The 26,567-nt window shown below is 37.8% G+C and overlaps 1 protein-coding gene across 2 annotated transcripts; it reads left to right on the top strand.

Annotated features, from left to right (window-relative positions):
* On the top strand, positions 1-23,741 carry YTHDF3 (YTH N6-methyladenosine RNA binding protein F3). Of its 2 annotated transcripts, XM_061448390.1 has the most exons (5): positions 1-158; positions 2,187-2,211; positions 7,273-7,358; positions 8,774-10,366; positions 21,072-23,741. In XM_061448390.1, exons 1-5 carry the CDS (start codon positions 135-137, stop codon positions 21,093-21,095), a joined length of 1,752 nt encoding a protein of 583 aa, XP_061304374.1. In that variant the 5' UTR covers positions 1-134; the 3' UTR covers positions 21,096-23,741. The 2 variants fall into 2 exon arrangements, with proteins under 2 accessions (XP_061304374.1, XP_061304375.1); XM_061448391.1 differs by lacking the exon at positions 7,273-7,358 and having other exon boundaries at positions 37-158.
* Positions 23,742-26,567: the final 2,826 nt, after the last annotated feature.

The raw sequence follows: 26,567 nt of genomic DNA, 5'->3' as shown, positions 1-26,567 counted from the left end.
AGGCGGAGGAGGAGGAGGCGGCGTCCGCTGCGGTGAGCGGAGCGGCGGGCGAGCGAGCGAGCGAATCTCTGGCGTGCGGAATCACTCGAGGCCCAGGCGGAGCGGAGCGAGGGGATCGCGGCTCCCCGTGAAGAATGTCAGCCACCAGCGTCGACCAGGTACCGGCCGCGGAGCGGAGGGGCGGTCGCCCGCTCCCTGCCCTTTTCTCATCTCTGGCTCATCGTTAGCCCCGGCGGGGGAGGGGGGGGGGGTGGCAGCTAGGCGGCCACCTGCACCTTCCCTCGTCGTTGGGGCGGTGCGGTTCGCGGCCTTCTCCTTCCCGCCCTCCCTCTTTCCCCCGCCGCCGCCATAGGGAGCAGCGATTAATCGGAGCCGGTGGCGCCCGGGATGGCAGACCCCTTTCCCAGCCCGGCAGGCCCTATTTATAACTAATGATCCGCGGCAGAGCCGCTCCGCCTCCTCGCCCGCAGGGCCCGCCGGCGCTCAGCCCCGCGCCTCCCGGCCCGCCGCCCGCTCGGCTCTCCCCGCCTGGCCGGCCCTTCGGTGTGTTCCGACACCCTCCCGGCCCAGCCCCTCCGAGCTCCCGTTTTCTCTCTCGGCTCCGGGAGCGCCTGGGTGCCGGGCTCCCCGCGGCTCTCTACTCCGTCTCTTCCCTCCCAGGGCACCCCTAATTTCTCAGGCTCCTCCTTACCGCATCATTTCTCTTCTGTCACCCATCTCTTCTCCCTTCGGGCTCCTGGTTTTTCGTCCTTCCCCGCGGCCTCCGCTTTTCCTAGCTGTTCTCTCTGCGTGCGCTGTGCTGCACTTTTTTAGATGCTTCTTCATGGAGCTTAAGAGTTTGTTATTTTGTATGTTTGCTAGGCCTCCACTGGCGTTTCTTTCCGGCTGGAATCTGTTCTGTCTTGGTCTTTGCTTCTTCATGGGCTTCTGCCACTCCCTGAAAGTTTTGGCCCTGCATTCTGCTGCTCCCTTTAATTTTGTGTCTCTGTCTTTAATGTTTTATTTCTTAAGTCCCTGTGCATGCTCCCAAGTTTCCTTTTAAGCACTTCTTTCTAGCTGAATGATCTCTTAGTTTTTCATTGCTCAGTCTTCCACGAAGGCTTCTTCCCAACTTTTCTAGTTCTATGTCTCTTGTTCGTCTCTGCATGCCTTGGTGTTTGGATCAGAATCGTCCTAAATGATGAGGCGTTTGGGGGGTTTAAGTTTACAGAGGTTTTTTCTCTGGTTTTGGGAGATGGAAGTAACCAGTGCAGCCTTAGAACAGTGTTAAGCACTGTTACGATAACTCTGAGGCAGATGCACATGAAAGCAAGATGGAGGGGGTTGCCTTCTAAACTTTCAAACCTCTGAATACTGTTTTTTTCAGGACTAAAAATCATTAGAGAGTAATGGAGCTTTGGAAACCCTCCCATGTTTAGTTGTATGTAGGAGCAGAGATGAACTAGATTTTCATGAGCTGACTTTGTTTTTTCCTAAGCTATTTTATTTTGCTATAGAGGAATTAAGGATACTGCAACTTGTACTGTTACAGTGATTCTTAGTGCATGGCAGAGTGTTTTGTAATAACTAATCGTGAAAAGAAAAAAGTCCTTATTAGTTCCTTGTGTGAAAGCTTCATACAGGCTGCATCATTTTCTCAGTGTGATTGCCTAGATGAGGAATGCACAACTTGTAGTTAAGCTTACGATATCACTCTATATTCCTTTGTGTATCTAAACAACAAGGCACTGTACAGTACTGCCTGATAAGAACCCATCAGTCAAAAGATGACATATGATAAGTTCTCATGAAGTTCTAGTACTGGTAGTTACCTTAAGCTACTAACCTTAATTGTTCTTTTACTCTATGCTTTGTTTATTGTTTATATTTTGGGGAACACATGACACAATCAAAATCCATTTGTTCACGTTTTCAACGCCATTTATACTTTACAAGCTGTAGAAGACTAGGTTATTTCAATGTTTTTTGGTGAAATTACTTCTGTTTTTAAGTTTTGCTTAAGGTAATATTTTACATTATTTTATATAACAATAGTTTTTACAATAGAATGTTTTTAATAATATTTTAAACTGATACATAAGTTGAAAGAGCAGGTTGGCAAATAAATGGAATTATCCTGAAGTAAACATTAGAGGATTCTAACTGTATTTGTTTTGCCTCTCCCCCCCCCAATTTTCTACATACAGAGACCTAAAGGACAGGGAAATAAAGGTAAGTTGAGTCCTTGTATTTCATCACTAATATTGCTGCTTATGGAGGTTAATATGTCTTCAGAAAATCATGGGAAGAGAACGTAGCTATTGAATGTCTTTTATTTCAGAGCAAGATGACAGGAAATTTTGTGCCAAAATGTTGTTTCCCAGCATTTTTACTGCAGCACAGCAGTGCATCAATTTAAAATGGTTTATTTTGCAAATGAAAATTAATGTCAGAAGTAAGATGATAACCTAGGAATTTCTTTTTAGTTGATAGTGATATGATTGTGTAATCTCTTTAACAGTACACCTTGGGCCTTTCTGTGCAGAGAATAGAATCAGTCTACTAGAATCATCAGGAAGAATCTTTTGAACAGCTTCCTTAGCTTGTGAGACAACAGCCACGTGACTATTTAGTTACTCATATCTATCTGTGAGCAGAACACATCACCTTCCTTATTCTCGGAATCTTTGTGGGCTTTTCATTTCACTGTCAGTATAGAATATTCCCTTAGTGTTAGTAGGCCTTCTGCTATTCTACTTTTTTCCATATTTCTGCCAACACCTTAATTTTTAAATGCCATATTCAGTGGGGTTTCTTCTCTCCCACAAAAATAAGGAATGAACTACTTTATGTTCTTCTCTCTAAAATTCTTGGCAAGTCTGTTGTAAACAGCATCTCAGCTTGTATCTTGCAGTTTCTTTCTGGTTGGCAATTTCTTTTCTTTGACATAAAGACTAATACTCTGGGAATTCTTTTTGCCTAATCTGTACACTTGTGCCCATTTAATTTTTAGGTATAGAATAACATGTGCACCGTTACCTTCTTGTGTTAATATCCTTATTGTTTGTTTACGCAGATAAACTTTGCCTCTCACTGTTCATTATCTGAACTAGTCTAATTGTTCTCTATGAATTGTCATTCAATGTTAACTGCAGCATACTTTTTCTGTGTGCATATTACCTGCTGCTTATTACAAATATCACTTATGATGATGTTTGGTGAGTGGCACATGATTCTTGAATCTTGCGGAATTTGTTTGTTCCCTTTCATTTCTCTGCATTCAGAGTAAAATGAGCTTGTGTTTACATCCTCAGACCTCCTCAGTTTCATCACTCTTGAGTACTTGTTGTCTCGTATTCTAATACTTCTATATTTCCTTCCCCCCCCCCCAAAAAAAAATAAAATGGAGTTTTTAACTATTTCTTTGTGTCTTTGAAATAGTTTTTATTTATATATTCCATATTGCCCTAAAATGAGAAGAAAAGTGAGAATCATTTTAACAAGTAGTTTGGGGCGTTGTGTTCTTTGAATTACCCTATCTCAGTTTTAGTAAGGTTATTGAGATGCATCTTCTAGAGAGTCATGCAAGTAGTGTTTGAACTGTACTCCATTTATATGGATAGGAGCAGATATATTAACCATTTCTAATTGTGTGTTATGTTGCAGTTTAACAGTGAAAGTGTAAAAGTCAGCTTTAACTTATTTATGTTGGCATATTTTTGTGTGCTGTTGTTTGTAAATACCACAGAATGTTTGCATCAAAACACATCTCCTAGTTTGCTATGTATGGAAGAAATTCTTGTACTTCTGTACTTGGATTTGTATGGAATATATCCTTTTAAATATTGTATACTTCCTGTATATTTTCTTGGTAAGAATATAACCTAAATGAAAACTGTAGTGAAACAAAGCAAAATCTCCTCCATTCTATTAAATTATTTGGTTTAATGTCTATTTAATGACACTAAGTTATGATTCAGCATTAGATTAAAGGGCTAGGAGGTTGGAGATATGGTAGCACAGTGGAACATGAGTAGTTGCTTTGGTTTAGAGACTTTTTTGAGAGGATAAATTAAGTTGGTATCAGCAATCCTTACTAACAACATATTAGCAGACAGTATTTTCTTTTCAGGTGCCATGTTAGGCCCCAGGTTAAGGGAGCCTCAAGGGAAGATGTGATACTGAGTTTATAGACTAACCAGGGGTTGGTTCTGTGCATAAGAATTACAACGTTAGAGGATGCTAAAAGATTACGGTCCGCGGTTTTGGCAGCGCATATGAGAGAATGTGAGTGAGCAGTATAAGGGGTGTATGCATGGAAGTAAAACAGTTTTTCATATTGAAACAAAAAATCCTAGACCTGCAAATGACAGGGGGAGGTAGCTGATTTGTATTGTTTAGTAAAATGTTTAGTGTGCCTTGTTTTAGTTAATTATAAATTGGTGTATTGTGCTGTTTCCCTTGACCAGAATTTGTGGGATTGAAATTCTAGTAGAACTGTACTATCCATCTGTTGTGTTGGATATCAATGATAGCATTTCAGAGACTTGAGTGAGTAAATTATCCTGTCTTCAAAGTTTTCTTTTGATTGTCAGCTACTGTACAGTTGACAAAACGTCAGAGCTGACATCAGTCAAATGATGATTTTTTTTTTTTCCTTTGTTTGTTGTGCCAGTGTATCACACCTGTTGTAGGGAAGTGCTGACTTGTGTTTACATGTGTGTGTATAATCTTGGTTTTGTAGAAGGTTTAAATGTAAGCATTAGTTTTAAAACAAGAATGAAATGTTCTTTCTTTTTGTATTTATTGTTCACATTACCCAGGGTGTAATAACATCTAATGAAAAATTTATTCTTATGCCTTTGGCCATCGTTTGTGCATTTTGCAAGTGGTTATTCAAAGGACAGTAGTGGTTAAAAGAATATAAGCTTTAAGTTCCTTTACTTAATGAGTTGTTTCTTCCCAATATCCAATTACACTGTATGTTTTCACAGTGTTTGCAAAAGTATATGGTATTTTCAGAATTGGATTGATACAGATATTTTTAGTAACTGTAGATTAGTTTCAATTGGTATTCTTCATTACTGCCCTGTTCAGTTGGAACTTAATGTGAGATTTTGGGAATAAGGCATGCATCTTAATCTGTTTGCTCTTGTTAAATGTGTGTGGGGGCTACATTCTTCATTATTAACACATTATGTAAGTTAGAATGAAAAAACAGAGGAACATGCTTCCACTGATGCTGTTTCACTGAAAAATGTGTATGTTTACTAGGAAGGATGTCAGTGCAGAACTGTTTTGTGTCACTGACTTAAGATCTTGGTACAAAATGAATAAGAAATAATATTCTTGTAAGTGTATTTTCTATGTTACTTGTAATGGCAGACCAAAAATAATTGTGTCTTAAGTGACCTTTAGATACCTCTGAAATAATAAGCACAGCAGATGCATGTTTTGTGAAGATTAGCTGTCAGTATGAGGAGATTAATTTTGATAGGATTCTGGTCTTGACATACAGCTGTTTATTCCTTTGTTTGTGGTAGCATGCTTTTAAGAAACTTGTATGCTGCCATCTGTGTTTTTCATTATAACAGAATTCTGTGTGAGAATTGTGCTCTCCTACTATTTGGTTAAGTCTAAGCAATAGCATTGACAAAAGATTTTGAGGCTCATCCGTCATGTGACTGGGCCAAATATAGAGAGAAATATAGTCTTCCAGCTCATTGATATGTTATCATTGTGTGTGAATTTAGGATGATTAATGACCTTTCCTGAAACTCTTTATGGGGAAGAAAAAACCTCAACACCTGCAATAAATTTTTAAATCTTCAAGAAGATATTTAAAACACAAGTTGCTTTCTTCCTTTCCAGATACTTGCTTTGAAAAAAAATCTTATGTTGTTCTGTGTTAAATTATGCATTTTTAGCTCTTTACTACTGTCTGAAGTGAAATTTTCTCAGAATTTTAGTTGCTCCTGGTGATTTTGTCTATTCTTCTGTATTTTTTTTTTTCTTTCCAGTTAGTTTCGTTCCTTGAAAGCAGTTTGTTTCAGAGATGTTAAAGTCAAATGTGGGGAAAGGAAAAATAATAATGAAATGAAGTGTCTTGGTCCAGGCACCCCTTAGTTTGCAACATGAACTTTGGGTGGCAAAGCCTCCTTCTAATAAATTGGAAAAAACACCGCTCTTAAACACTAATTCCAATAAAGTTGAAGGTTTTGTTATATGGTTGCGTATACTTTTCAGAAGCTAAAACAGGGAAACCACTGAGTCAGCTCCTGATTTGTCATCTCAAGTTGTAAGAAAGTCAGCTGTTGTAACTTCTGCTGTCACGGTTTCTCAGTGCACCTTCCTGATCACTATAAAACCTTGAGAAATAACAAAAAAAATGCATTCAGAAAAGCAGTTATTTATTTTTGAGAAGAGGTCTTAATCTTCAAACTGTATAACTGCAAACTGCTGTTTTAAGTCCCTGTTCTACTTCGCACCACAGGAAGCAGTGGAACCTAGTAGAAATTTGTGCAATTTGACTTTGTTTGAATAGTAGCCTAGGGGAGGGTAGAGAGACACTTCAAGTAATTTGGGCAGCTGGAAAATTCCAGGTAGGTGTAATGCCTTAGATGAAATTAAAGGTAATAGGAGGCCAAGTAGAGCTGGTAAGAAGAGATTCCAATGTATAGGGGCATACATGCTAGGAAAGGATTTGTAATCACCGTTGGGGACTTTAGCTCTTGTTTCTCTCCTGCTTTGTCCCCTCAGAGCTTCAGAGATGCCACTAATGCAGAACACCGTAATAGTTACGTAGGAAATACAGAATAAATAGCTGAATAATGGTGTCCTTCATGGTTGTCTTGGTGGGTAACTGCCTTTCCTCCTGGCAGGAGAATGTTGTATGTTACAACTTTCCCTGAACCTATTGAGTATGTCTGATCTGGTTGGTCGGTCTGCACATTTGCACTTGGTCTGGTACTTCTGGAAATGCTGGATTTACTGCCTGTGCAAATAAGGTGTGCCTATAGTTTTTTCTTTGTCTTTGGAGCTCAGGAAGGAGTAGTCAGGAATAGTCTTCTCTGGTTTCCATCTTTCCAGACCTCTCTTGAGATCTGATCAGGATCATCAGTAGAATGAGCTATTTTCTTTGACTTTAGAAAGCAGTGTGTAGAATAGTACGTCCAGTCTTAACAAAGCATAAGTAGAAGCATTTCAGTTTACAAGTGATTAAGAAGTATTATCTAGATTAAAAGTGCAACATAGATCTTCCAGAGAGCATACCTAATACAGATTTACTTTTAGTTTCAGTACAAAACGGTTCGATTCATCAAAAGGATGCAGTAAATGACGATGATTTTGAGCCATATCTAAGTAGTCAGACAAATCAGGTAAGTGAGCATTGTTTACTATATTGAAGTTAATTTTGGAGTTCAACTGACTTCTAGACTTAATTTTTGGATGATATTTCTTAGCATTACTTGCTTGAATATTCACTGAATTTTTATTTATTTATTTTTTTATCCTTGTCTTATCATACAGTATCTTAAACAGGTAAAATCTTCTTAATCATTCTGGAAAAAATTTGGTTTAAAAGCATGCTCTGATGTGTTCTACTTTTGTGCTTGTGCTCTGACTTCAGAAAAATAAAGTTACAAGAAGCTTGAGGAAAAAAAACAAACCCAAAGACCAAAACGCAAACCCTAAATCAAAACCCTACAACTTAAAACTTGCCATGAGATCATCATTTATTGGATACAGTTCAAAACAACAACTTAATTTGCTCTGAGAAAATGTTAACTGCTTGGACATGATTTCTTTTGAAGTTGGTAGAGGTAGCTCACAGTTGATGGCAAAATAGATTGAAGTGTAATATTACTACAGTTTAGTTACAACTCTTCTGCCAGGAAGTTAATGAGCAGTGAATTGTTTCTGTAGTTGAAAGTTAATACTTGTTAAGTTTGTAAACTGTAGCAGTCTTGAAAGAGGGAGAAAGTACAAATTATTAAAAGGCTTTGAGAATTTTGCTTGCATTCTCATTTTGTTGTTTTTTTTTTAGTTTTTTTTTTTTAACACAACATGAAGGAAGCATCAGCTAGAAGATGATAATTTTGCATTACTTTCCCAAAACCATCAGAAATGATATATGGGTAGTCCTTCAAGTGTCTTTGAACTTTATCTTCTCAAGAAGTAAATGCTGTGGTTTTCCATGAGTCTTGGGAAGTATGATTTGAATTTAGCTAGGAAACTTTGTTCTGCTGTATAGTACTTAATGACCATTCTCAACAGCGTAGAAATGTTATGGTTTGATTGTTGTTCCTCCTGAAAGACAGACATTCTTGTATCCTTTTCACTGTAATATTCCAGCAGGAAGCGAGAAACAGCTAGAAGTGAGGAATTTGACAAATAACTAAGAATACCAAAACTTCAGATCGTAGTTGCAGCTATTTTTCTGTGTTTATGAAATTACAGTTGTTAAGACTTTCTTTTTTTTCCTTTTTTCTTTTAGTAGCTTGTTATTTTCTTCATACTGTTGACATGGAGGCATTTTAAGCTTAGCTTAGTTACTAAAAATAATCTATTACAAAAATGGAGCTCCTTAGTCCTTTGAGAAGGTCTCTTGAGGAAAAAATGGTCATATCTAATGGATACCTTGTGCATCTTTTACACTAGGAGGAATGGTGGAAGTTACAAACGCATTCATGTAATCTTTAAAAATGTTTTGGACTGCAGTACAGTGTATTGGGTCTTTTTCCCTGAACATAATGTCTGTATTGCTGATTTTTGGTCTTATTTTCTTTTTCAGAGTAACAGCTATCCACCAATGTCAGACCCATATATGCCTAGTTATTACGCTCCATCTATTGGATTTCCATACTCTTTAGGCGAAGCAGCATGGTCAACTGCAGGTGACCCTCCAATGCCATACTTGACAACTTATGGACAGATGAGTAATGGTGAACACCATTACATACCTGATGGTGTATTTAGTCAACCTGGGGCATTAGGAAATACCCCTCCATTTCTCGGGCAGCATGGATTTAATTTTTTTCCTGGGAATGCAGACTTCTCTACATGGGGGACAAGTGGATCTCAGGGACAATCAACGCAAAGCTCTGCTTATAGCAGCAGCTATGGCTATCCGCCTAGTTCTCTTGGGAGAGCCATAGCAGATGGACAGGCTGGATTTGGCAGTGATACTCTGAGCAAGGTGCCTGGGATTAGCAGCATTGAGCAAGGCATGACTGGACTGAAAATTGGTGGAGATATGACAGCCGCTGTGACAAAAACTGTAGGCTCAGCTCTTAGCAGTACAGGTATGACAAGCATTGCAGCAAACAGCGTGCCCCCAGTTAGCAGTTCAGCACCTAAACCAACCTCATGGGCTGCCATTGCAAGGAAGCCTGCTAAACCTCAGCCGAAGCTCAAGCCTAAAGGTAATGTGGGCATTGGGGGTCCTGCTGTACCGCCACCACCTATAAAACACAACATGAATATTGGAACTTGGGATGACAAAGGGTCAGTAGTAAAAGCACCCCCAGCCCAACCAGTACTGCCTCCTCAGACTATAATCCAGCAGCCTCAGCCATTAATTCAACCACCACCACTGGTGCAAAGCCAACTGCCTCAACAGCAGCCTCAGCCACAGCAACCACAACAGCAACAAGGACCTCAGCAGCAGGCCCAGCCTCACCAGTTGCAGCAGCAGCAGCTGCAAAACCGCTGGGTAGCTCCTCGTAATAGGGGTGTTGGCTTCAGCCAGAATAATGGAGCTGGTAGTGAGAACTTTGGTTTAGGTGTTGTATCCGTCAGTTCCTCACCTTCTGGTGTGGAAGTGCACCCAGTGCTGGAGAAACTAAAGGCCATAAATAACTATAATCCCAAAGACTTCGATTGGAATCTGAAGAATGGACGGGTGTTTATAATCAAAAGTTATTCAGAGGACGATATTCATCGCTCCATTAAGTACTCTATCTGGTGTAGTACTGAGCATGGTAATAAGCGCTTGGATGCTGCTTACCGTTCCCTGAATGGAAAAGGCCCGCTCTATTTACTCTTCAGTGTGAATGGCAGTGGACACTTTTGTGGAGTGGCTGAGATGAAGTCTGTTGTGGACTACAATGCATATGCTGGTGTCTGGTCTCAGGATAAGTGGAAGGGGAAGTTTGATGTCAAATGGATCTTTGTCAAGGACGTTCCCAATAACCAACTGCGGCATATTCGCTTGGAAAACAATGACAACAAACCAGTTACCAATTCGAGGGACACTCAAGAGGTACCCCTAGAAAAAGCCAAGCAAGTGCTTAAAATAATTGCTACTTTCAAGCATACCACCTCAATCTTTGATGACTTTGCACATTATGAGAAGCGTCAAGAGGAGGAGGAAGCCATGCGTAGGGTAAGAAATCAGTGTCATTATACTAGCTCTTCTGGTTTTTTCTGGTTTTGGAAACCTTGTTTTTCATACAGCTGGAACTTGAATGTGTGAGTGTTGAATCAGAAAGTGGTGCTTTTTACCCAGGGTGTCTGTACTTGATATAATTGGCTTTTAATGAAAAGATTGCAGTTCCTGTAACTTAGCACAGGTATGTGTTTAACCACAATACTAACGTAGGCCTGCACAAGTGGACTTCTAACATGTTTCACCCTTCAAAGTAAACAAAACCTGAATTAAGTATATTATCTATAACTCAGGTATTTTAGTTTAGATGGACATTTCTGATAGTTAATTTCCTAAAAAAAAAATAATTAAAGAGTAATATATAGTTAATATCTGCAAAGAAGAGTATACATAGGATAAATCTATACAGAAACTTTTTTGTACTGGAGAAACTTCAGATAAACAGACAAGCAAAAAAGGCATTTAATTTAGGCTGCTGTGTAGTACTTTGTCTTGTGTGTACTTTCCCTACTTGTGTTCACCATTGTCCACATTATTTACTTTTACTATATTTATTTTCCCCCCGAGGCTTGCTAGTAACTAAATGATATGGTTAGAAACGTATCAGGAACTATTGTACTTGTTAGATGATGTGCAAGTATGCAGAAATGGGAGTTTGCATCAGTGCAGTTGGGTGGTAGTGCTCTCTGTTCAACCTGTCACACCACCTACATAACCACGCCCCAGCCCCAAAAATCTAGGGTTTATACTAGGTAGGGGCCTTGTGGGATGTGGCATCTTGAAGTTCACTTCTTGAAGCTGCCACAATTTTGGCTGTGCAAGAAGTTCACCTGCTTCACAGTCTCCTTTTAGATTTCTAGTGCTGCAGTGGTTCCGCTCTTCTTGTACGTTCCTAATCCTTCAACACACGTGTTGCATCTTATAAACCAGTTGTGCATGCACAAAATCAATTTTATAGTTTTACTGCACAGCTCTGCAATAAATTGTCACATTGAAAGTTTTTATTGTTTGGAGACAAGATGAATATCCCAGTTGGGTGTGTAGTGCCTTTTGAATTTTTTTTTCCAGAAAGAAAACTCAATATGTCCTAAGTCAGTATTGTTACTTCCATGCTATCTTGATGGTGGAAGAATGGGCAACATTCTAAACTATATATTCAATGTAAGGGAAAACTTTGAGGTTTTAGTACAACTTCACTGTGATTTTGATAATGTTTCAGGACTAAGACTATCATCTTTCTTCTGTGTCATTCTTGTTTCAGTATTTTGTAAATTTTTGATGGTGTAAGGCACTCCACAAATGACTGGCTTGCTTCAAAAGTATGTACTTTTGTGAAAAAAGGAGTTACAATCCAGACATGCCCAAGCAACTGAGGAAGATATATTCCATTTGTGGTTTTGTTTCCTCAGTAGTAGATGAAACCACAAAGTATAATGGAGAGGGGGAACACAATGTTTCTGTATATGCTTAACTTAAAATGCAGAGTACAAAATTCAGCATTTAGTAGGTCTCTAACTAGTCGACTCTGATTATGCATATTTGTGTAATAAATAACATTGTTTCTTTTAATACCCTCAGGGAACCATACAGTACCTGTATGACTCAAGTACTGAACTCTGCGTTTGTCTGTTAAGCTATCTTTGCCAATACTATTGAGAGAAAACATAGTGGTCAAAGATACTAGGCATTGATTCTTCTGCAGCATTGTACAAACTGGTTTTGAGACAAATGCTGAAAAAATTACTTTAGAGCTGGATATTTGGTTGTAAGGTTTTGTCTTTGTAGATATATTTGAGATTGACCTTAAGGAAATGAGTACGTATTTAAAATATAGGAAGTCCAAATTAATCTGTAGTTACTAAGAGTTCATCTTTATCATTCTCTTATGATTATTGATGTTAAACCTCTAGGTTTCTTCTGTATCGCACAATGTACAAGCAACCCATCTTTAAATTGTAAACATACAATTGTTAACTCTTCTATGATTCAAGTATAGTTTGGAAATGCAACAATTAGTATTGTAAGCCCTGGTTTATGGTTAATTGAGTAATCCTTTATTACTAGTGCCAGCTAGGCTTTTATGGAGCTGTATTTAAATTTGTGTACTTTCTACTGCCAGTAGAACTGTGTAAATTAAGTTCGTGCCCATTTTCTGTGGCAGCTGGGGCAGTCAGTTTCTAGTGTTTTGGTCATGAAAAATATGTTTACCGCTTTTAATAAAATATTAAATGCATCAGGCAGTAGTAGTCATTTACATGTTCCTTGAAGGTTCAGTTAATGTTTTATTGTTGCATAGGTGGTAGCAAACTTTCATGTAACCAGTGATCTAAACATAGTAAACAGCATGTGATTTATGGATTTACTTTATGACTGTTCATCATTCTAGCTAACTTACTTTAAAATAATTGGTTGTAAAAGTTTAATCTTAACAACTCGGGGGGATCAATAATTAATTTCCAATATGACCCAGCAGTATGTTTTATTAAAATATGGCAGCATAGTTATAAAAGTGCAAGGAATAATATGTGACTAACATGAAACTTCAGTCACTTTGCCATTTGATAGTTTACTTGCAAATGACTATGAATAGTCTCTTTAAGTGTAAATATTAGAACTCTGGTGTCTGCCACTATTTGATGTGATCCTGGTGTCTGGAGGGTACCTACAGTTGGGGTTGGAACCAAATTGTGCACTAACTATTCACACTTTTCTTATGGCTCAGGTTTCAGTGTTCTATTTTAAACATACAAGTGCTGTGATCTTTTACCAAAGGAGCTAAGAAATCTGTGAAGTTCTCCATGAGTTCTCTCCGTAGGATATTGAAGTAATCTGAAATTGCATTAGTCCTTAGTTTGACCTGTTGCTTTGTGGTGTAAATGTGCATATTTGTTTGGGGGGGGTGGTGGGGGGGGCGGAGTTTGTATTAGTAGTTATGCACCTGATCTTCAGTAAATATATAGATCAAAAATAAATGTCTCGTATTAAAAATGCAGCTGTTGGAAGATTATACCTTACCTTCAGATGGTGGCTTGTTAACCTGCAGTTACCTCTTGTCCAGGGACAACTTTTGTTGCTTTTTGCTGCACAGTTCTACTTTTGTAGCATATCATTGAAAAAAAGATCATGGCTCCATGTAACTGTAAAACACTTTAAATGTTTTTCTTAGTGAGATAGTTCAGAAAAACAATATAATTTTCATCCATGGGGAAGATAGAGGAATTCAATATGTATTTGTTTATCTAATTTGCGTTTAGAATTTTTACTTTTCAGGAAGCCTTTGGCCGATAAATAGCATTTAAAATACTAGCTTTCTCCTGTTGTACTACATATCTTGTAATAGGAATGCAGATATAGCTGAAACTTTGACTGTTGAAGTGAGTATTTCCTCTGCCCCACTTCCGATACTCGTGTAATTGGTTGTTAATCTGGCTGCAGTGTTAAGCAGTGTAACTCCTTTCCACTCCAGGTCATTGCTGACTTTGTGCTTGATTTGATATTTCTTAAAAATACATTGAAGGAAGGAAGGGAGAGAACATCCATCAACTGTAGACACTTCTTCCTCCTCCAACCATCCCTATTAGGTTATAATGTCAAAATGAGTACATTCACATTCCTTGTACAAGCCAAGAATTGGACGTTTTTAATGTAGTTAAATGATAGTTGTACCAGATGACTTTATAAGGTTTGTGTATTTTCATCTAAGAGAGATTCAAAACAGTAAATGAAACGGGTTGTGTAATACCTGCTGAGAAACTTGTGCATTTCCTGTGTGCTTTTGATGATGTTTCAAGGACTATTATTTTTCAGTTTCCTTGAACTTGATGCTTATCTACAGTTTCATCTTCATAAATTAAAATGGTATTGCAGGTATCATGTTTGTTTTAAGAAGAAAGAAGGAGAAGATATGTTTTTGTTCTGTTGATAATGATGAGTATGTACTCCTTGTCTTGGGAGAAGAGAATTATTTGGCTAGTGTAATTTTAGACATACTGTTCCAGAATTTTCATCCCATGGTGATGTGCTTATTTACCATGTCTTCATTTGCTTTTGTATCTCTAGTCTTTTGGAAATGCTTAAAAATTACCTGCAAATTCTCATGTTACAGACACAGGGATTTCAAATGTGCCTGGTTTTGGTGCATTTGGTGGAGTCAATTGTTTCTGTTCAGTGGTAGAGTTTAGAATTTGTTACAGGATGGGGATAGTATGGAGAGGTCTCCATGTTAAAATATGGTATTAGAGTGACTGTGTAGGAGTTTGAGCAGTGATGTGTCCTGCCCTTCTCTAGTATGGGAAAAGATAATGCAAGGGGAAAAGTGCAGTATTGGACAGTTGAATGAAGGAGATGGAATGTAATTCAATTTACAGGCAGACTTAGTTTATAGTGATGCTTGCATTGATCTTGTCACGTTTTACCTTATGGTTTAAAATTCCTACCTACAAAGTTGAGCCTACAGAGTCCCTTTGCAGGGTGGATTTAAATTCTCTGACCCTGGGACTTGAAAGACCAGTTTCTCCTGTAAAATAGGGACCCCTATTGGAAAAGATAGGAATATCAACCAAATGGTTTACTTTAATGCTCAAGAGACCAGTTGTTTTTGGAATCTAATTCTTTAGTGTCCTTAAATATGAAGGTAGCTATCAAAGGAGGGACTACAAACTTCAGTTGAGCTAGAACTGTGACAGTTTACTTTTTCTAAATGCTGTGTCTTCAAGTTGGTTTTAAAGCAGAGAAATAATTTCAATCTCTACGTCTAGAGCAAAAGCAGAACCTTGAGTATATGTGAATAGCTGTTAAAATTCATGCAGCAGCTTTCTGCTTCCTGCTGTTCCTCCTCAGATTGCAGTGCTTTGTTAAGAACAAACTGACTAGGACACTGGTGATTTTTCTGCAGTTTGCAGGGAAGAAATATGCCTGCATATTGCAAGGAAGTCACAACCTGTGTGACTTTCCACATAGTACTTCAGCCTTGCTTCATTGACTCATATCACAGATGGCCTGGTTAGCAAAAACTCAAGTGAAGATTGCTGGTGGTGCTTTGTTAGAAAAAATAGAACTGTAAAACCATACAGATCTTGCATTGCTAGTAAAACTGTTTCTGTAGATTCAGTTGAATTAGGATTGTTTTATATCAAAGTTGATTGGCTTTAGCCTTCAGATTCATCTAGTTGAAATGGTACATTACAAGAGTTCGCATCAGATAATAAGTAGTTTGAGCCCAGTTGTTCGTGAGCACCTTTTCAGAGGTTTGGTAGTGTACTTAATATTGACAGGTAATTATAATTCTTGTTTCTGTACCTAGTGATTGTAGTCAGTTATGAAAAAGTAAACACAGCATTGCATGTTCATTGAATATATGAAATAGAATATAATGAGAAACCAACATAAAATAAGTTAATATTTACTTATGGCAGACTGGAATTTGCGTTACATGTATGCAAAGAGCATGTATGCAAAGAGCATGAGTGGTGAGGCTTAAAGAAAAATTGTCTGAGAAATTCTACCACAGTGTATTTTGTAGGCCCCGCAGTGGATGTCATTTCCCTTCCAAGGCTACTATAGAATCCTTAGCAGAGTAATTAAATAAGATCATCTTGTTGTTGCCCTTAGGCGTCTGAGAAAAATTAATGAAGGTGTTAGTCATTCTTTTGCTTCTTTTGCTGGGACAGTGTTCATCACTGAATGCAATTTCCATAGATGTAGCTAGAAGCTACCTGTTGTCAGACTTCAGAAGCTGATGCTGTATGCTGAGTATTGGTAACAAACATTAATGAGGATTTAGAAGCTTGATTTTTAACTTTTTAACGAACTTGCTGAAATGGCTGTCTTGTAGCTAATTGAAGTCTGATATTTCAAAGTGATGTGCAGCACTGAAAAAGACTCGCTACTTGTAGTTAGAATTGACCAATCCATCACTGAAGGTATCTACTGGGGAAAACAAGACTGGAAGGGTTTTTCTGGTGCATGGAGTTCAAGCTTGATTTCTGTAGAGCCTTTCCTTGTAGTGTTGTCATATGATACCTTTAGATAGGTTTCTTTCCTCACCTCTGCCTTCTGAATGTTTGTATCCTTTTATTTATGTACTGTGGAATTTCACATGTGAATTAAGTTCTTATTACCTTTATCATTTACCATAATAAAATAATACGTGCTGTCCATGTTCCATTAACGATGCATGTGTCTGCTCAAATGTAAACTTACTTACATTTTACTGTAATTTGTTCATACTATTATCATGAAGTATATTTCAGAGAGTGAAAGAAGTAAAATGCCATCAAAACTGATAGGAAGATAAATAAATTAGAAGTCTAGGTCTTGCAGCTTTTTAGACTTTCTTAATATTTATATGCTTTAAAGCCTTGTTTACTGTCTGGAGTTCAAATGATCTGCAGCAGCAGGGTCTTGGATGAGTATTAATTCATAAGGCTTACTGGGAGAAGGAACTGCTCTGGAGTTGTGAAACCTCATTTAACTTCCTATGTTGAAGTTGATTTTTAATTTGTGGCTAGTAGTTTTCACATTGGGATAAGGAATAGAAGCCATCCCTACAGGAGATAATTTCTGGGTCCATGTAAGGCTTCTATAAATCCTTCCCATCTGATTCTCCCTTCCCATCTTTCCAGAATTTCCAGAAGTGCTTCTCTCAAAAATTTATTTAAGTATTTTTACCTAGTTTTGAGGTAATACCTGTGTTTAGGAGATTTGCCCTCTCTAGTTTGGAATTCAGGAGTGAGAAGCTTAAAACTATGTAAAATAAAGGTTCTTTTTTAAGTTTCAGTAATGTAGTTTATGTTAACAGCTGAGATCCTTGTCCTAAATGGAGTATAAACTCTTTCCAGCATTTTTCAGTTTTCTTAGTGATCTGTTTATCGTTGTGGTTCTCAAGCACTAAGGTCAACATTTATGCTGTCATAACTGTAATGGTACACTGGGGTGCAATAAACTGCAGATTATGGCTGATGCCATTAGTAAATGAGATTTCATGAACTCTGCTGCGGCTTCTCACCACCTCTGCAGCTGTCTGTTCTGCCTCTGCCAGGTGTTTGTGCCCACGCAGCAGAGCTGGCAATGGAGATGTGTGCCTGCGCCTCGCTTCACAGAATGCAGTCTGACATGTTAGCTTACAGTGCAGATGAACAGGGCTTTTAAATTGAAGATTATATCGCAGTTTGCAGTGAAGCAACTAAGATGTGCTACGTGTTCCCTTCTGCAGCTGCTGTGAGAAGGCTGCCTCTTGGCAGAGTGGCAAGGCAGACAGCTTCAGGCATGAACGTTTTAAACACTGCAGTAAGATGCAAAAGTAAGATGCAAAAGTTCGGCAAAACACAGGGGTATCTTTGCAAGTAGAGCTGATGGTGCAGGAGTTGACTCTGTGTGTGAGCTCTGCACTGTGAGTTTGCAATCCTGGATAGCTTTCAAAATGTACACAGTGAAATACTTGCACTTGCAACTGCTATAAAAAAAGCAAAGGTCCTTTCAGGTCTGCTTTCCCTCACCTTGAGATTCAGTTTGTGGGATCTTGGTGAAAAAACAAAAATACAGGTGAGGACTTTAGTAAGTTGTTGTTGTTAGCGTATCATTTATATTTTTGCTACTTAGAGTGAGGCTTTTTGATTTACCTTCTGTGTGACAAAAAGTTCTAGGGGTCAATGTTGTATGTATCTTGATAGTTTTGTTTTTTATCAGATTGGGTCAGGAGTCATTTTTGTTGCTTTGAATTTTGAAATTCTGTTAGCGTAGAGATTTTGTTAAGCCTGAGGATAAATTACATTGCATCTACTTTCCAGTGTGGGATCATTTGATTAATGCCCTAAATTCAGAGGACTGAAATTTGGAAGTAAGTCACCCAGCCTTGCAGTTCAGACAGAGCGAATTCCAGATTTTTGTTTGCACTAGATCAATGCCTGTTTCTCAGGTCCAAGTATTTTTAGATTCACTTTCACTTGGTTAGTTTGTTGTGTGTGTGAAATCTGCTCACCGTATGGTATGCAGCTGGCAGGTACCTTTAACCAGCCGATACATTCCCACATTGTTCTCACTCAGATGGTATTTAAATTCCAAGTCCCACTCAGAAACTCCCCCTAAAGATGGGTAACCTCACCCTGGAAAGTTCTGAAGTGAAGTTGGCCTTTGGCAGGGAACTTAAGTTGATTGGAGAAGCTTTTTATCTGAGAGCGTCCGAAGAGATGTGACTCATCTGAATGTAAGAAATGAGACGTTGTGTGAAAGGGAAATGCAGTCATTTATGCTGGAAACTTCCTCTGCTCCTGTGGTGGAAACCTGCTGGGGATAAAGTCTTCTGCTAGTTTGCCCATAATCACTGTTTATATAAAACCAGTCAAACAAAAGCCATCCCCAAAACCCAGAAGAATACTACTTTTTGAGACATGAAAAGGCAGTGGTAGCAAGTCTCACCAGACTTGGAAGCAGGGTGTGTGTGTGTGTGTGTGTTTGTTAGTTCACTTTTGAGTGTAATACCACTACCTGTGTTTTAAATAAATCAAGTTTTCTCTGTCTGTTTTGCTGTCCAGAGTATCCAAATATCCTTGATACCAGTATCTGAAGAAAGTAATGTTGACTTGCACTGAAAAATGTCAAGTTTGTATGTCTGTGTTAAGTATTTAAATGTAAACATAGTAAAATGAAACTTTTGAGACTACAGAAAGTGGGTTGGGGGTGTTTTGAAGCCTTTTTTCCTCATAGAATTCAGAATGGACTTGAAATTTGTAACAACAGGTAGTCAGGATATCGTTCCCTATCTACTTTGAAATTTTATGAGCTTAAAAGCATTTTGATTTCGGGGCTATGGAAAGCACAAGCTTGGTCAGTTTACTGTGCAATGCAGAGAGAGGCTTTCTAGACAGCTTGACTTAGTGGTTACAAATGTAATACCTGCACATGAGCTGGAAGTGATGCTTAATTTATATATAGGTAGTATTGAAAATTGTTAAAATATTAATAACTCATTCATTAACACTGCAGTTTCACAGGCTCCTACTTCATACCACAGTAGTGTTTTTCAGCATGGTGCAGTTCTTCCAGTTGAACTCTGCTAATTGTAGAAGAATAATCCGAGATGTGCACAAGCAGGCTATTTTTGCATGCCTTACATGCATAGTGAGGCACGAGGCCAGTGATCATCTGTTTTCAGCCAAGATATGCCCTGTTAACATATCAGTTTGATAGTATCAGTCATTAATACCATCTCACATTTTAAAAACAGTATCTTGCTATGAAAATACTAGTCATGTCTCTTTGAACTAGGAATAAAATGATACCTAGCAGAACAGTGCAATTATTGCTCCCCCTCTAAAAAACACTGAAGTTCTGCCCTAGAGAATGTCCAATCTTAGATATATATCTCTTGGAACCATGGGTTGCTTATTGTGACCAAGGCCTCTGTGTGAGTTCTACTTTGGTGTTCATCTTGAGATAACTTTGGAGGTCTGCCTTGGAGAGAACTAGATCATCACCTGGACTCTAATAACCAGTATAAATGTTATATATCCTCTTATTTCATAATAGTGTCTTTTTGGCACCATGTGCTTGGGTTCATACACTAATTTGCACTTTTCCTAAACAGTTTCTAACATAATAAAGTTTCAGTATGGTATCAGAGTGGTTTTGAAATGCCTTCTGGTTTATTTTTGTTTTCCCTGCTACATTTATGTTCCATTTATAACATGCTGTGTAATACAATAATAATAAAAATACTGGGAATGAGGTTTCTGTTTTCTTCTGAGTGGAGGAGGGAGCCTACCTCTCTTCCACAAAGGTATTTTAAAACATTTATATGACATGCTCAATTGTACATGTTAAGAAAGGCAATGCAACTGGAGATAAATTCTTAGCTTCTTAGAGTCAAACTACAGTGTTTTTACAGTCTAGAAGATGTAACGAAGGCAGTGAGATACAGTTTATTGATCTGTTGTTTGTTTGTTTTTTTTTTTTCCCTAGGGGTAGTCATAAAGCCTAAGTGTATGTTTGTCTCAAAGTAAAGGAAATGGAGGGTGCTGAGAAAGCACTCAATGTTACTCTGTTTAGTAACTTGTAGACTTATAAGAAAGCGTAAGAATTTGTTAGTCCCTGATAAAGTGCAATTAGTATTTTAGCCCTTAATCGTAGAAAGTTATTATATCATTGTTTGTATTGCACAGATGACATTGCACACTTTATTCCTTTACACCAAATGCAGCATCTTGCAATGCTGTGAAGGTGTTGTACGTGAATATGGCCTTGGCTGCAACTCAGGTGTGCATTCAAGTGGGTTTTTTTTTTCCAGTCATTCCAACCTCGCTGGTTTTGCATTTTGTTATTTAAAAAAAAAAGTGTGGATGGCTTATTTTTATTGTTTTTCTTGCTACTTGAGAAATATGTTTATATGGAAGAGGAGGAGGTAATGGGCCAACTTGTTCCTTTACCTTTTGACCACATGCTGTGACATTTTATTGTAGGGGGCTTTGAATGACATAGTTGGGAATGGGATCTTTGCTTTTCCAGGGATATAATGGATGGAGAGTAGAATGTTTAAATATTCATGCAGAGCATTTCTTGACAAGTGAAGCTTTTTCCTTGAAAGCTTGTTGCCTGAATTAGAAATGGCAAGCAGTGCAACTGTTCTAATGAGAAGAAAGCAAGCAGATAATGTTTAACTGTATGTATTAACATGATTTTCTTTGTTTATGTTTCTGTTTTTTTTCAGGAGAGAAATAGAAACAAACAATAACTAAATGGAGATGTCCTGCTAGAATTACAACACTAATGATGTAGACTCTGGAAATGCCTAATATGTCTAAGAAGACGTTATTAAAGCTTTTTTCTGCTTAAGGTGACATCTTTGAACACTTTAACACAAAATTGACTCTTCTTGTAATGGTTCTCATCAGTGCATCTGCCCTTATACTCTCTCACCAAACACACTTGAGAACTGTACCTTCGTCAAGCACTTTCTGTCCTGAAGCTTTTACCAGTATCTGCTGTCTTTTGTATTTATGCATCCTAGCTAAGGCACAGGAGACGGAACGAATGCAAGGATTCATTAATTCTTTGAATTTGTTAAATACTAACATTTAACCATTAGAAGTGGTTCAATGATGTGAGATTCACATTGCTTCAACTTAATTTTTTCTTTGTTGTAGTTTTTTTAATTGTCAGTTTTTAGCTATTCAACAGATTAAAAGCAAATCATGCCATATTTAGTCCTGGAGTAAAACTCAAGTCTAAATGTTCATGTGAAAATTATTGTAGTAATCTTTTAATATGGCAAAGCAACTTTAAGCTGCAGTTTAGCCAAATGAAACGTAACATGAAATTATACTAGAATGACATTTCCCTTGTTTCAAACTGTTTGGTGTAAGAGAATATTAATATGCAGCTTGGTGGACACCACCAGTTAATGCACATTTCTTTATTTTTTTTTTTCTGTAACATGTATACTGAAAAAAGTGCATTTGTCTGAGGAACTGTTTGTTTGCTACCACTCAATGAATCTCAGTTTTGAGTAAATGTACCTCAGTCTAAATCAGACTTTTTATGACCTTTATAACTACATTTAAAATAATCTTTAATTCCTATTTCTGGGTGTTTGCAAGCCTTGACAGACTGCTATCATGAAAGTGAAAATTTACTCCTCTAGGTGATTCACTAGCTAAATAAACATAATTCTTGTTTAGCAAGCATATACTGTTTCTCAAATTTTTTTTCTTTCATTGTCCCAATATCCAGGTGTTTTTTTTCCCTATTAAAAAATATTTTGAGAAAAATACTTTAATCCCTGGAGATGACATATTCATAGCCATGTTAACATGATTTTTTTGTTAGAGCCATTCATCAAGAATTTTAGAATGCGTAATTCTATATAAGTTTCTAACTTCTAAAAACGCTATCTTTTCTTTCAGCTTGTGTAGCAACACATTCTGTCTGCTGGAAGAGAATATTAAAAAAATGTTAAGCGGGTGTATTGACTGTACAAAATACTGAACAGCCTGTACTAAACTCCAGGGATAGCTTTCTCTTTTTAGAATGGCAGTGTAGAAGTCAGATATGTTATAGCTTAAAATAGCAATACCACATATTATTTGAACATGTTTCACATCTTACTGCCCAACACAGATGTTTATATTGTGTTTCAAGTCCTTCAGTTACAGATTCTGGCAAACAAAGTTCTGGAGTTTAAGTGGGAAAGGTTCACTTTGAATACAGACTATTTTGCTGTATTTTATTTCCTCTCTTCCAAAGCCCCTTGCACTCTTCTAACTTTGCAAATACAAAGTTCAATACACACTTATTTCTTGCTCATTGTTTAAAATGTTGTTTGAGACTGTGGAGTAGCAAATGGGAATCTTAATTCTTAGTGCCAGTTTTCTGGAAGCTCGAAAGAGAAGTCAGTCCTGTATTTTGGAGAAAAGAAGCAACCTCACTTAAATGCGTATGTGTAACAAATAGCAAGTGGGTAAGGGAGTGATAAGCAAAGTGTGTATTGTAAGAGGAGACTAGGAGATAAAGGTTTCAAGCCCAAACCATATGAAATTTGGCTTAAGCCCCAAAATTGCCACTTCCATGTGTATCTGTTTCTTGCTAACAAGTTTTAAAGCTATTTGTTTCCCTCTGTTGGCTGATTTATGGATTACTGCCTATTATTGCAACTGTCATTGATCAGTTGAAGTGGCAAAGGTCAGTGTTGTGAGTCCAAAGAATGTAGTCCTGATGATCCCTCAGAGGATCAGCATGCTTCAGTTTCTTTGTTACAAAAATATCTAATGAAAATGCACAGAAGTTTCCAGTTAAAAGAAAGCTACTGTTAGAGTCAGGCATTCAGGAATTGATTGCATGTGCAACCTTAATTTGCTTCCACTGCAGTATACATATTTTTGCCGGCTTTGTTAGTATTCCCTGCTTTATCCCTTGCCTCTTCTATTCTAATAGCATGAGCATTGCTCTTGGGTTGAATCAGGTTTAGTATAAAATGGGTTCATCATGCCATTGCAGCCTTTGAAAGCTTGGAAAATGAGACAGGATTGTGAGAGAAGGAGGTGATCACATTTAGAGAGCTGTGACAGTTCTTACACTCTTCCAGGATTGCTAGCAAATCCACAAATAGAAGAGTTTTATTGCTGATGGTGTTAGTCATGTTGCGACCGATTTGCTGACTGCTGAGGGTTTAGTATGTGCAGCTGAAATTAAAAGGAATTTTATGTGCATATAAAGTACTGTAAAAATAGTATATAACATTGTAAAATCAGCTATAGAGTGCTGTACTAATTAATGGACATGTCAAACTTCTAGCCTTCAGCTTCCTTATGCACAAGTTCTTTTCCTCCAGAAAGAAAAGGAATGGTGCTTAATATCTCAAATAAATGTAGAAATACCTTTTTTTTTTATTTTTGGTCTGATTTTTCAATACAGTGAAATTGTTGTAATGGCTGCTTGCTAATGGAGGAGTCAGTGGAACCCCTTTTCTGTTCCTGATGGATGTCTCCTCCTTTCTGTCAGAATTTGTTTTCCTGCGGTCCATACTGAGCCAGTTGAAGATGTTTTCTGCTGATTGAATGGTCTGGGCAGTCCTCTGTGAGGTTGTATGTTTGGAAGGGAGATGGCGGGAGGGGAAGGATGTGTCCTCTCAGAAGCAGGTACCCACTGTTGAATAGGCTTAGCTGCACTATAGCTACACACCTGTGGGTTGGTCAGCCAGAAGTGCAACAGGATGTTTAAAACTGGGAAAGGCTCCCCAAGAAAAACAAAGAAGATCAATTCTGGTTTCAGTGTAAGATTTCAGTAGTTATACAGTGAAACATGGTAGCATGCACATTTAGCGATACCAGGAGGAGGGGAGTAATGCAGGGTATTTTCCATTTTGACCACTTTTTTCACTTTGGAAGAGACTTGTGAATTCATTACAGAAAAGTTAAAGCTGGATGGCTTGTCCTAAAAATGCAAGTGGGACACATTAAAGTTGTATGAGTTTTGCTGACCTTTGAGTCTCTTGACTTTGTAACATCAGCATCTTCAACATACTTTTTTGGTATTTGACTTTGACAAGAAATAATTCCTGTCAGTTGAATGCTGAAGTTGCAGCCTTAAGAAGGATGTGGACACTAACCTGAGGGACTTGGATTGGGAAAAACTTGATATTTACAAGCAGACAAATTTAACTACTTCATATATTTTGTACTTCCAGGTTTAATTTATGAAATACTTGCTTCTCTGCATCCTCTTGCTCTGTTTTCTTTTTTGGAGACTGGCAGTTTCATGATGCACGGTCTACAAAATTTAGATACAAAAAACCCCCAAACCCTGCCAAAATTATTCTTGTTCCAGACAAATCTGTGGCACCAAAAAAAAAAGATAACATTGAACTCTTGGTCAAGTGTAAATATTCTAATATGTAGGAAGAAGCATCTTATAACTTGTCACTGTTCACTCAAAGTTGTATTTTGAAGGTGCTTTCTATTTCATAGGAGAATGTACATACTTACAACAATATTCCTTGCACAAAGGAAGCTTCAAATAAACTACAAAAGTTTAAAATAAACTGGTTTGATATATAAGCATCAGTGCATTTTTCCTAGCTGAAATTGAGTTGAAGCAACAGTAACAGTGTTTTTAATTCTGTGCATAGCAGTTACCTTAATTTTTCAAAATGGTTGGTGACTCTTTCAGCAGAAGGATATTTACATACTTCAGCTGATTCTAGTGCAGTGAAAATCCAGCGTGGACAGTATTTGAATTTTCTGCAGCACTGATTTTTAAATGAATAATTCTAGGCATTCAGAACCAAATCACCCTTTAGGAATGGATTTTATGTGCTTTTCAAAACTATTTGAACTCATCTTCCCCTACCATTTTGCTAACGAAATACACACAGATTTTTCAGTGTCATGTTTATTCTTTTACCAGGTGAAGATCTGTGTAATTTATTGACAAGCTAAGAGAGATTGAGAGCAGTTCATTCTCTATCCAGTTGCAGCAAACCCTTGGTTTAAATTTCATGGTTTTTTTTTTGCGTGTCTGTGTTTGAGTATGGTAACTTCGATTAGACATCATTGGCATGAGAACTGACCGTTTGATCTTATTTAATTAGCTTGAAAGTTTCCCCAAAACTGACCTTCTTTTTACATCCTTGTTTATTTTATTTTTCAGCCTGACCCATCCACTATAGTTTAGCATGGGAGAGGAAAGAATTTCCCTATGTATTATAGGAATTTTAAGTAAATAAGTTTGGCCTCATATAAAATAAAAATATTAGTGTACAGCTGGCATGTTTTCCTCAAAAAATCTGCTCTGTAATGTTCTACTTAATACAGTGCATTTTAATATAAATACGGACCTTTCCATTCACAAAGTTGAAAGCCTGGCCTGGATACAAGCTTGACAGCATTTCTCTTCCAGTAATAATCTTGATGCATTCTTGGTGATGATACTTTCAGTATCCAAGGATCTCTAAGCCAAATGTCAATAAAAAACTTGCCATTTGTTAATATAAAGGGGTGCATAATGTTTGTGTTATCTCTTCTTTTCTGACACTGTCCTTTCTCCACAAGTGGAAGTCTGGCAAACAGAAGTCAGTGATCAGTTGGACCTCCCCTTCAACTTCCTTACATGTTTTGCAAGAAACTGTCTTGTCACACTGCAAGCAGAGCGCAAATGAGCGGGTCTTCAGCTCTTCCTCTAGAAGTCTTTTCTTAGTCAGACATTGAAGAGGCAGTGAATTTCTTACTCCCATCTGAGTAAGAATTCCTTCCCCCTTCCTTATCCTTTCTGGGAAGACTCTGTTGTGTTTTTTTGTCTTCTGCTTCATTTGGGTGCCCATGAGGGAAGCCTGGCATTGGATGCTGTTTGCACAATCTACAAAAACACTTCTGACTTTACTTATTTTCCTCTCTCGAAAGAGGAAATCTCCTGACTGAGTTTGATTTGACTCAGTCTGTTTGGCACAATGTAAATAGAGAAATATTGCTTTAATAACTGAGTGAATTCAGTCTCCCATGTGGATTATGGCTTTTTTTTTTTTAAACTTAACTGCAGCATTTTCATTCAGAAAGTGGAAAGAAACATTATTTCATTGGGATTTTAAAGGGCATACAGTTATTCAAATACAAGGCTCCACTTTAAGCGTGCTTCTAAATTTTAGTGGTGGTAATAACCTATGTGTTAACAGTGAGAGTTTATAAGCTGTTTGCATACCCTGTGTGCATTTGCA

The sequence above is a fragment of the Pezoporus flaviventris genome, unplaced genomic scaffold (genome assembly GCF_033815535.1).
Source record: "Pezoporus flaviventris isolate CSIRO_AGI_PZ_B2104156 unplaced genomic scaffold, CSIRO_AGI_Pfla_v1 ptg000007l, whole genome shotgun sequence".
Classification (NCBI taxonomy): Eukaryota; Metazoa; Chordata; class Aves; order Psittaciformes; family Psittacidae; genus Pezoporus; species Pezoporus flaviventris.
This window is presented reverse-complemented; position numbering and strand designations above follow the sequence as displayed.